The 12382-nt window shown below is 44.6% G+C and overlaps 1 protein-coding gene across 1 annotated transcript; it reads right to left on the bottom strand.

The window, feature by feature from the left end:
- Positions 1-985: 985 nt before the first annotated feature.
- On the bottom strand, positions 986-6540 carry CYP8B1 (cytochrome P450 family 8 subfamily B member 1). Its single transcript, XM_073334806.2, has 2 exons — positions 3373-6540; positions 986-2234 (listed from the first exon to the last, which is right to left on the bottom strand). The coding sequence occupies exon 1, from the start codon at positions 6510-6512 to the stop codon at positions 4983-4985; it is 1530 nt and encodes a 509-aa protein (XP_073190907.1). The 5' UTR covers positions 6513-6540; the 3' UTR covers positions 986-2234; positions 3373-4982.
- Between the last annotated feature and the right edge of the window lie 5842 nt (positions 6541-12382).

The raw sequence follows: 12382 nt of genomic DNA, 5'->3' as shown, positions 1-12382 counted from the left end.
TATGTTAACCAAAATAGCCCAAACTGTCACATAACTGAAATGCAAATGAGGTCTAGCCCAATCATCGATTCGAGATTTTTTTGTCGTTGAGACCTTTCAAAAGTAGCCCAATCGACAAAAAATCACTGAGGTTGGCAACGTTGCGCCAGACACATTGCAAAGAAACCGATTCTTGTGAGATTCTCACTCCACTTTTGCAAACACCAGAAGTTAGGCTAAGAATCCAAATATAGGGCACTCAATTGAACTTTGAAATTTGGGGGAGCGGGGTGTATTCATCGATCACTGTCATAGAATCATAGAAATGTCGGACTGGAAGGGGCCTCAATAGGACATCTAGTTCATCCTCCACACTGAGGGACCATCCCTGACAGGTGTTTGTCTAACTCAGTGGTTCTCAACCTATTTACCATTGTGGGCCGCATCCAATACTACCTGAATGGCCCTGAGGATGTCACATGGGCTGCAGCTCTGTGCTGACTGGGCCACAAGCGGCCAATGGGTTGCAAGTTGAGAACCACTAGTCTAACCTCTTCTTAAAAACCATGAGTGATGGAGATTCCACAGTAGCCCTAGGTAATTTGTCCCAGGGCTTAACTACCCTGACAGCAATGGGTTTTTTCCTAATGTCCAACCTAAATCTCCCAGCATGATGTTCTTTTTTTTTTTACATTGCCCATTATCCTATTGAGTCAGACCCCACCTCATGGTGGTGTTAAAAAGAACCTTGTTACAGTAGTGGGTTAAGTCCAAGGGGTAAACGCTTTCTCCCATTCCCACTTGGCAATAGTGAGGCTCTGTTAATTGTTTCAGGAGCAGTTCAGCTCAGAAAACAGAACCTGCTTCTTCTCTGTGTAATTCTATAGTGTTGTTGGGTATAAGGGGAAAAAGTAACAAGGAGCTCTCACAACTGACACAGATAACAACATGGGAAAAGATACAGGTACGATCTCTACAAAAAGAACAGGAGGACTTGTAGCACCTTAGAGACTAACAAATTTATTTGAGCATAAGCTTTCGTGAGCTACAGCTCACTTCATCGGATGCATTCAATGGAAAATACAGTGGGGAGATTTTATGTACACAGAGAACATGAAACAATAGGTGTTACCATACACATACCATATGATCTCTGGTAGGGAAGAAACCGAAGAGCAAACAGGGGAAGGAAGAGAAAAAAGAGTAACAAAAGCGAGAGAGAGGTAGAAAGTTGCATTGGCTAAAGAGAATGTTAATTGCTGCTATGGTCCAATTAAATGTAGTGCACCTATGTGCTTGGTTATATCTTTGGAATGCATCAGATTTCCTTGCAGGTGATACTCTAGGATCTCCTTAGAACTTCTTCCCAGTTAATATTTTCTGTTGCCTAGGCTTGATTGTACTTAATAGCTGGTTCCTTGGCCCCAGACACAACACAGGTGTGTCCTGATGAGGATAAAGTATACTTTGCTCCTGCTGTTAGACTGAACCATGTTGTGTTCTTTAATCATATGAATCATCCAAGGTTCTAGCCTAGCCCAGGACACACCTGAAACACAGTTCAGTTCCCTTTATGTGGTCAAGACTGAATCACATTTTTTACCCAGGTCAGGGGAGTGTCGCATTATAGTTTGTTCCCCTGACATAGTAGGAATTACACTGTAAAAACAACTTTAGATCAGTTGCTATTATAGTGATTGTCACTTGGACCTGAAAGTGACACTCAGGGCTTACCTACACAGTGAGTTAGTGCATGGCAAGCCAGAACTCTGCCGTGCACTAACTAGCCATATGGACTCTGCTACTGTGCACTAAAAGTTCTGCAGTCAAAGCACGCTACGGAACATTTAGTGCACAGTAGCAGGGACCACATGGCCAGTTAGGGTGTGGCAGGCTGCTGTATGGTAAATTCAGTTGACCTAGTTCAAAAAAGAAGTAGATCAGTTCCTGGTGGACAGGTTAATCAATGGCTCTTAGCCAGGATGGGCAGGGATGGTGTCCTGAGCCTCTGTTTGCCAGAAGCTGGGAATGGACGACAGGGGATGGATCACTTGATGATCACCTCTTCTGTTCATTCCCTCTGGGGCACCTGGCATTGGCCACTGTTGGGAGACAGGATACTGGGCTAGATGGGCCTTGGTCTGACCCAGTCTGGCTGTTCTTATGTTCACACTTTGGCTTGCTGTACAGTAACATCTCTTGTAGATAAGGCCTCAGGAGCCTGACTGATGAGACGTGAGAAGGTCAGTGGGAGGCTGCAGATAGAAATATACATGATTTAAAAGCATCCCATTGTGCCTTCCTAACCTTGTAATCTTGCTGTTGTTCTATCATCTACCCTCTCTTGTTAGGTTTCAGAGTAACAGCCGTGTTAGTCTGTATTCGCAAAAAGAAAAGGAGGACTTGTGGCACCTTAGAGACTAACCAATTTATTTGAGCAAAAGCTTTCGTGAGCTACAGCTCACTTCCTCAGATGCATATCGTGGAAACTGCAGCAGGCTTTATATATACACAGAGAATATGAAACAATACCTACTCCCACCCCACTGTCCTGCTGGTAATAGCTTATCTAAAGTGATCATCAGGTGGGCCATTTCCAGCACAAATCCAGGTTTTCTCACCCTCCACCCCCCCACACAAATTCACTCTCCTGCTGGTGATAGCCCATCCAAAGTGACAACTCTTTACACAATGTGCATGATAATCAAGTTGGGCTATTTCCTGCACAAATCCAGGTTTTCTCACATCCCCCCCACCCCCATACACACACAAACTCACTCTCCTGCTGGTAATAGCTCATCCAAACTGACCACTCTTCAAGTTTAAATCCAAGTTAAACCAGAACATCTTGGGGGGGGGGGTAGGAAAAAACAAGAGGAAACAGGCCTGCTGCAGTTTCCACGATATGCATCTGAGGAAGTGAGCTGTAGCTCACGAAAGCTTATGCTCTAATAAATTGGTTAGTCTCTAAGGTGCCACAAGTACTCCTTTCCTCTCTTGTTAGTTACTCAAGTGAGCCCTGATTCAGCACAGCACTTAAGCATGTGCTTAAATCCTTTGACTTACAGTTAAGTACTTGCTTAACAGCTTTGTTAAATTACAGCCCAGGTAACAAACAAGAGGAGAGGAGTGGGATGGGATGCTGGTGATAAAAGTAATAAGATTACATGATTACCTAGGGGTAGCTATGGGCACAGCTTGATGGTTCTGAATTGTAAGTTCTTCTAAACACAAGTCAAGCCCTGCCTCCACCAACTCTCTCATTCCTTCCAAAAGTTTTCTTCTTATTGCCTGTAGATGATCGGTGATTCTTCTCTTAAGATGTGTTTGTTATTTTACAAGAAATAAAAGTTAACCTTACTAAACATGAATGGTCAGGAACACTCTTCTTACCTCATGCCATATTTCCTTTTGTCCAGTTTTCTGTCACCTCCCCAGATCTTCATAACTTCTTAAAACCAATTGTCAATTGTTCACGAAGCTTTATAGTTCATTCCTTTAACAGCCTAGGACACAGCATGTAAAATTTTGTTTGAGTGCAAAGGAGCAAGAAGAGTTAGTCTGACCATACATGTCCAGTAAGCTTCCCTTCTATTCCCAGTAAAATCATGGGGAAATGTTAAATCAAAGCCCAAATAAGTAACACACAAGCTGAGGGCAGTTGGGTGAAAATTTTTCCTGTCATCTGGACTGACTGATTTATGTATGTTCAAATTTTCCAATTTTTTATCAAGAGGTATTTTACAAAGCTTGTCTTTCATTGCTTCCTAATTGTACAGACTTTTACTCCTGAGGCTAGATTTAGAAAAGGAACAGAATAGCTCACGTATTTGTGATTCCTCAATTTTATTTCCCTCCTAATTTATTAATGGAACTACTTTTCTAGGAGTAAAATTTTCAAAAGCAGCTACGTTTTTGAAAATACCTTTAAAAATCTGTCCACAGGTCACTAAGTCACTGAAAATGGGAATTAGGCACTTTTGAAAATTGTACATATACTACTTTTTGCTCTGATATATTTGTAAAAGTCCTTTTCCTGCTCACTTAAGTGGAGCAGCCAAATGAAACAGGCAAGACCTCTGGATTGTTCCATTTTCTTATCAAGCTGAGTATTGGGAGGAGAGAAGTAAGTCCTAGGAAAATGTCACTGTGCCAAATTGCCAGATTCATTCCAAATACAACCTCTGCTTTAAAGAATAATAATTCCTGGGACCTAAACAGGCTGACAGCATTCTTTTAATAAAAATAAAATTTAGCAAAGTACAGCGGGATTATAGTCAAGACAATTTTAAATTAATCTCTGGTATCCTTGTTCCTAATCCCTATATAAAGAATGTATTTGTCCTATGTCCATTCAATATATATTTTAATAGAAACATAGAATATCAGGGTTAGAAGGGACCTCAGAAGGTCATCTAGTCCAACCCCCTGCTCAAAGCAGGACCAATCCCCAATTTTTGCCCCAAATCCCGAAATGGCCCCCTCAAGGATTGAACTCACAACCCTGGGTTTAGCAGGCCAATGCTCACACCACTGAGCTATCCCTCCCCCCATATCTAAATGCACAGTCAGACATTTCAGATTTACAGTAAGAAGAGTGGAAGAAATAAAAACCCATAAATCCATGCTAAGGAAACTCTCCCTATTCCTATTTTCCTTCAGGAAATTCACTAACACTCTTGTTTTCTTTGCATGTCAGCAAGCATTCACTTACACAGCCCCTTACAATTCTGTAACAGGAGATAGGGGAATTTCTGCAGTGAGTCGGAGAGTTCCAAGGTGAGAGCAACATGTAGAGTGAACATTAACGTTCTGAGCAGTGCTGTGTTGCCAAATAAAGAGACAGGTTATAATAACCATCTAACAGGTATGGAAGATCTTTACACAGACCAATCTCTTCTGTAACTTTTATTGCAATTCAGCTTGACAAATCAATCCCTCTTGACTGAATTATGGAGCCAGTACGCAACAGGGCTGCAGCAGAAGGGGGTCATGTTTTCAAATTAAATACGCAGACGGTATTTAAACTGGACATCGTGAGTGGGCTGCATCGAACCAAATCCCCATCGGCTCACGTCTATCGGAGGGATCTCCTCTTTCTCGTTAACTAGCTCCAACTCATAGTAAGACAACATCAGGAACACAAACAGTTTTATTTCATTGACAGCAAAGAACCGTCCAGGACAGATTGAGGTGCCTGCCCCCCAGGGCATGTTAAAGTATTTCAGCTTTTTCCCATTCTTGTAGAAATCTTTTTTGGTGCCATCTTGGTTCAGGAACCGGTTGTATTTGAAGGTGTAAGGCTCAGGATGGACTTCGGGGTCCATCTGCACTGCGATGTAGGGAAACAGGGCTACCCTGTCCCCTTTGCGGAGGGCGTACTCCCTGCCATTGGCCATCTTGAGATTCAGGTCCTCAACCACTGCTCTGATCAGAATGGGAGCTGCTGTCAGGCGCAGGGTCTCATCCACTGCGCTGTCCAGAAGAGGGGTTTTCATTAACATGTCCCTGGTGATGTTAACCACAGGGCTACCTGGCTTCACTTCCTGGCCAGCCTCTCTTAAAACTTTGTCCACTTCTTCCCTCACAGCCTGCATTGCTTTGGGATGCTTCATGAGATACAAGAGAAGCCAGAAGGAGCTCGGGCCCGTGTTGCCTTGGGCCGCCCAGAGAAGCAGAAACATGAATCGGTCCCGCATGTACTCAGGCACCCCAAGCTCTGCCAGGAACTGTTCTTGGTCACTTACCCACCCGCTGATGTTAGCCTTCTCACGGCTGTTCTTCACAGAAAGCAGCTTCCAGAAGAGCCTCTTCAGCCTCTCCGCTTCCATTTTATCCTTAGGGGGCAGCACAGCATAGGCCAGGCGGGGGAAGAGGAGGTCGTACTTCCGGAACTCATCAAACAGCTCTTCTGAGTGGATGAGATCACGCTCCTTGGTTTTCTCCTTACTCTCTGTCCCTGTGCCTGGCTCGTTTCCAAACAAAGCCAGGTAGCCAGCTCTGAAGACAATGTTGTAGCTGTAGTGGAAGAGCCCATCCTGCTGCCAGGGTCTCTCTTCTCCTGAGTCCCTGTTGTGAAACATGAGGGTCTGCAAATTCTCCATCATGGCCTCAGTCATGACCACTAGCCCATCTCCCATGAGGTGTTTTGTGCTTGACACCTGAATAATCTTATGGTCATTTTTACACTGTTGATATCCAAAAACCCTGGCTACCAGTTCTACGGCAAACGTCTCAAAGTCGAGTTTGGCTTTTGACGCCTTCACTATGGCTCCAAAAGAGAGGGGGTCCATTAGGAAGGTGAAGTAGTAGCCTCCAATCAGCACTGTGAAAATGTCCCCATGTCTCCTCTGCATCTTTTTCAGGAACTCTGCGCTGTTCTTTCTGAAATCCAGCGCGTACCCCAGCCACGGAATGTGGCCTTTATCCAGTGGAGGCTCCATGGGTCTCCTCCTTCGAAAGGCTCCCAGGAGATAGAGCCCACCGAGAACTGAGGCTAACAGCGCACAGAGAACTGCCGCCCAGAAAGCCATTTGCTAGAGATCTGTGCACCGGAGCAGGAATTCCAGACAGACTGAGAGGAAAGGCTACAATGCTGTGTTTATAAACCCTTCCTGGCAGATGGCCAGTCACAGACTGACTCCTGACCTCATTCTCTGTTTGCAACTAAGACTAACCCTTCTGCTGACAAATGCTGAGCACTCCAGTTTTTATCCACGTCTCATTTACTAAAAGATCCACAAACTTTTAAGGCCAGCATGGGCAGCGTGTAATGGAGGCAGGGGGAGACTAAACCTCCCCAAACCTCATGCTGCCAGGGGCAGGACAGTGGGGTATTTGGGGCTCCCAGAAAAATCTCCCCTCACCACAGCCCTGGGGACATGGCAGGGGCACAGAGCTTTTCTGGTCTCGGGGCCTCAGTGGGGGGTGTGGGGGGAAGGAGCAAGCAGGGGACAGGGTCTGGGAGAGAGGCAGAGTGGGGGAAGAATGGGGGTGTAGCCAAGGGGGAAGGGCTCCAGGCTTGGAGCTCCAGCCAGGGCCAAGAGCTTGACCCCAGTGGGACCAAGCTCTCAGCCCCTTCCCCCCGCCCCCATACTCCCAACCAAGCTCTCAGTCTCCCAATGCCAGCTGGGGCCACAAGGGGGAGTGGTCAAGCTCTCAACCCCCTCCCCTCCCCCATAGCTCCGACCGAGCTCTCAGACCCCCCTGTCCCAGCCGGGGTCAGGTGGGGGTGGGGGGCTGAGAGCAGCAATCGGGGGGGGGGTGGCCTCGGCTGGAGGAGGCGGGGCACGGAGCTAGCCTATGCAAGGGGAAGCTTCACCCACCACCCATGAAGCCCAGAAAGGACTATTATGGTCATCTGGAAGATATGTTGTATGGAGTCAAACACAAGCTTTTGGGCTCAATACAGGGGTACCTGGGTGTATTTCTCTGGTTTGTGTTGTACAGAAGGTCAGACTAGATGATCTAATGATCCCATCTGGCTGTGAAATCTCTGCATTAATCTATTTTCATTTCCTGAATCAGAAATGTTAGAGAATTTCACTCAGTGATTCTGGCATCAGACAATGGGTTGTGACAATTTGCTGGCTGATACAAAAAAGTGGGACTTGTCCAAGTTGTTTGGAGAAGGGAAGGGGTCTGTTTGAGCAGGAGAGAGGATGAGGGGTCAGCACTGGGATAATTTTAGGACAGATGTTGTGAGAGGGAAGGACCCCAACACTCCAGGCTCTGAGGTTCCCCAACAGCACAATGGCCTGCCGTTGCCCACAGATAAATAGTCAGATGCAATTACAGGGCCCAAGCCTGCAACGCCTTTCAACATGTGAATACGAATTTGCATAATCAGGTCCAAAGTTTGAGTAGTATCCTAATAATTACTTCTTATGTAGTGTTTTTCATCAGTAGATCACACAGCACTTTAGCAACCAGGTCAGTATCATTATCCCCATTTTACAGATAGGGAAACTGAGACACAGAAGAGGAACGTGATTTGCCCAAGGACACCCAGCACAGTTGGGAATAGAGCCTAGTTCTCCTGAGTCCAGTCTAATGCTCCATCCAGTATGCACACGCAGGGGGACTGTCATAAATATAAAGGGAAGGGTAAACTCCTTTAAAATCCCTCCTGACCAGAGGAAAAATCCTCTTACCTGTAAAGGGTTAAGAAGCTAAAGGTAACCTCACTGGCACCCGACCAAAATGACCAATGAGGAGACAAGATACTTTCAAAAGCTGGGAGGAGGGAGAAAAACAAAGGGTCGGTGTCTGTCTGTATGATGCTTTGGCCGGGGACAGAACAGGAACGGAGTCTTAGAACTTAGTAAGTAATCTAGCTAGGTATGTGTTAGATTATGATTTCTTTAAATGGCTGAGAAAATAGCTGTGCTGAATAGAATGAATATTCCTGTCTGTGTGTCTTTTTTGTAACTTAAGGTTTTGCCTAGAGGGATTCTCTATGTTTTGAATCTAATTACCCTGTAAGGTATCTACCATCCTGATTTTACAGAGGTGATTCCTTTACTTCTATTAAAAGTCTTCTTGTAAGAAAGCTGAACGCCTTTTCATTGTTCTAAGATCCAAGGGTTTGGGTTTGTGGTCACCTATGCAAATTGGTGAGGATTTTTACCAAACCTTCCCCAGGAAGTGGGGTGCAAGGGTTGGGAGGATTCTGGGGGGAAAGACGTGTCCAAACTACGTTTCCCAGTAAACCCAGATAAAGTTTGGTGGTGGCAGTGGAAATCCAAGGGTAAAATAATTTTGTACCTTGGGGAAGTTTTAACCTAAGTTGGTAAAAGTAAGCTTAGGAGGTTTTCATGCAGGTCCCCACATCTGTACCCTAGAGTTCAGAGTGGGGAAGGAACCTTGACATTGGCCATTTCAGATTTTGGTGGGGCGGGGCAACTTTGTGATTTCAGGGGCTACTTAGGTACCTGAAAACTCTAGTTTTTTTGCAGATAACTTAGAAATTAGCTGACAGGAGCACTGTATCTAATTCCTATATAAAGAAAGGAAATTAAATTAATGAGACCCACAGCTTTAATACTAACATCTTGTGTCAAGTCACTTAAGGGACACTGGTTAGGTTTAAATTCTTAATGTCTATTCTCACTTTGTTATTAACTCTTGAATACAATTGAAACAACTGTAGAAAAATCTAGATTACTTTCTATCGTTTAGGCTACTTACTTTTTGCTGTTCACCAAGTTTGGAATAGATCCTTTAACTTTTGGAAACATCCTACCAGGGCAAGGCCCTGTGAGTTTACGCTGCACCTGCCTGGGGCTCTAAGGGTGCTACTATACTACAAACAATAGACTAGAAACTAACTTTAATAGGAGTGAAACTGACACTTTCAAGTCACTTTCACAGTATTGCCAACCTCAAATGTTCAAAAACCAATGAGTCAGGGTCACCAAAAATCATGAGATTATGTAAAAATAATAGATTTGCTGGTCTTTTTATTTGCCTTCTGCTTTTTGAGCCTTTAGGGTACCCTGGGGTCACATTTTGAAGCTTTCGCCACAGCCACGAGGTCTAGAAACATACTTTTTCTTTAAGAATGAAGGCTGAAATCATCACATATCACTTGACTCCAGGAGCTGGGGCTTTAAGGAAAACAATAATTATGAGAGTTTGCAACACTTCTTTCCCTTCTGTTTAAAGGCAAGTAACTTTCCAGAAGGCTTTTAAACACAACCCAGCGGTGACTGAGTTGCGGTTCTCACAGGAGAATATTTTAAACCAAACACCAGGAAAATTCCACATTTTAAAGTTGAGAAAAAAATTGAGTCTTCTGAGGTGTATCAGGGCCACTGCAGGCAGGAAAAGAAAACAAACAGGCACAGGAGCTCTGGGCAGCTCTTCTTCTTGTAAACTGTTGGAGGGCCATCAGCGCCTCCACTCATAGATATTAACATGTGCTCAAATATCTCAGCCATCATATTCAGGGCTACACATTTTATACATGTTGGCTCAGGGACTATATTTTCTGGCATATTCTGAACAGTGCTGAGCACATAGATGGTGCCCAGTGAATAATACGAACCATGACAATAAATGTTGACTTTATGGACTCCGTGGATGCAATTTCTGCCCTTTTTTCTGGAATTGGCCTGAATACAGCTGATGCCCTAAGAATTTGAGGGATAAACACATCTCATACTCATACGACACTTTCTCATTCCTTCCTTTTCTCAAACTCAGAACAAAAAATGACAAAACAAAATGGTTTTCAGTTAAAATATAAAATTTCACAGCAGCCATTGCTCTACAGTCCAGCATGGGGCAGAACCTGCCACCTGTTGGGAGTTAAATGATCTCCTCTCATCTGACACTCATCCTCTCTCTTTTTTCATCCTTCCTGACCTCTGTTCTGCTCTTCATGCTGTCAACCATGACATCCTTCCCAATTGCCTGGGACCGTTTGCTGGAGTCTCAGAGAACTGGCCTTCTTGGTTTTGCTCCCATCTATCAGTGTTCTTTTTTTTCCCCCCCAGCATTCAGCAGACAGAGCGGCTGGTCCAGTGGCTAGGTCTGAAGGACCTATTCCTATATGACCTCAGCCCAGTGCCTTAGCAACAGAGTTTCAAAGCTTTTAGGCACCCAGAGATGCAGCTAGGCATCTAGTGAAGCTTACAAAACACCTAACCTTCTAAGCACTTGTTAGGATATAGATATTCAGGCCTGTCGGTAAAGGCCTGTACTCGAAGAATTTAGGTGTATTCTTATCACTTGGCTAGCTATAGAGGTATAAAAGAAAGAATCAAAATCACTGTCTGCTGGTGTAAGGGCCTTCTCTTACTGGGACAGTCTGAGGCCCTGTTCTTAGGCTAAGGCCTTTGGCTAAGCAGCAGAGGCAGCCATAAGCTGGGAAGCGACCGGTCACATCCTCACATTCCAAACTAGTCACATGGAAAGAAGGTGCTATTGGGCTGTTAGGATACAATCCTGTCCTGATGGTGCCTATCACCTCCAGAGAAAGGGCAGTGCCTAGAAAATCGTAAAAGGAAACTTAGTTTGATAGCATCCTGTCTGGCAAGAACTCACTTATCAATAGCTGGGATGTGAAATCCTCACTTCTGTATTGTTTTGTCATTACAGTTCCCACTTTGCTATTGTTTGTCTGTATAATCTCTGTCTGGTTCTGTGATTGTTCCTGTCTGCTGCTGTATAATTAATTTTGCTGGGTGTAAACTAATTAAGGTGGTGGGATATAATTGGTTACATAATCATAGTTACAATATGTTAGGATTGGTTAGTTAAATTTCAGGAAAATGATTGGTTAAGGTATAGCTAAGCAGAACTCAAGTTTTACTACATAGTCTGCAGTCAATCAGGAAGTGGGGGGTGGGTGTGTGGGGGGTGGAGAAATGGGAAAAGGGAATGGGAGTGGGGAAATTGGAATCACGTTTTGCTCAGGGCAGGAATGGGAACAGGGACACAGGTGTAAGGCTCTGTGATGTCAGAGCTGGGAAGGAGGATACTAAGGAAGGAAACTGGAATCATGCTTGCTGGAAGTTCACCCCAATAAACATCGAATTGTTTGCACCTTTGGACTTCGGGTGTTGTTGCTCTCTGTTCATGCGAGAAGGACCAGGGAAGTGAGTGGGTGAAGGAATAAGCCCCCTAACAGCACTTTTGAAAAATCTCACTAGGTGCCTAAATACCTTTGAAAATCTGGTCTTTAGTCTGTGTGTGCCTCAGTGCCCCATCTGTACAAATGGGGATAACAGCACTGCTCGACTTCATCAAGGCGCTGTGATAAGAAATCGGTTAGACATTGTGAGGCGCTCATTATGGGGCCACGTAAGTACCACAGGTAGACGGGTACTGGAACAATTTGTGCAGGGGGGGGCTGAGAGCCATTGAACCAAACTTCCAGCACCTATTCAGTTAGAATGGGAACCTCTCTATACCACTGCTAACGCTTTCCTTGGTTTTGGCCCCTTCTTGTCACCTATCCCTCTCATATCTCCCTCTTTTCTGAATGTAACCTTGGCTGTGTTTTTTTCTGGGTCCCCTACATTCTTTCTTCAACACCCTCCCTCCACCCCTGTCATAAATATAAAGGGAAGGGTAAACACTTTTTTAAAATCCCTCCTGGACAGAGGAAAAACCCTCTCACCTGTAAAGGGTTAAGAAGCTAAAGGTAACCTCGCTGGCACCTGACCAAAATGACCAATGAGGAGACAAGATACTTTCAAAGCAGGAGGGGGGGAGAAACAAAGGTTCTCTCTGTCTGTGTGAGGCTTTTGCCGGGAACAGAAAAGGAATGGAGTCTTAGAACTTAGCAAGTAATCTAGCTAGAGATGCGTTAGATTCTGTTTTGTTTAAATGGCTGATAAAATAAACTGTGCTGAATGGAATGTATATTCCTGTTTTTGTGTCTTTTTGTAACTTA

The sequence above is a fragment of the Lepidochelys kempii genome, chromosome 2, assembly GCF_965140285.1.
Source record: "Lepidochelys kempii isolate rLepKem1 chromosome 2, rLepKem1.hap1, whole genome shotgun sequence".
Classification (NCBI taxonomy): Eukaryota; Metazoa; Chordata; order Testudines; family Cheloniidae; genus Lepidochelys; species Lepidochelys kempii.
This window is presented reverse-complemented; position numbering and strand designations above follow the sequence as displayed.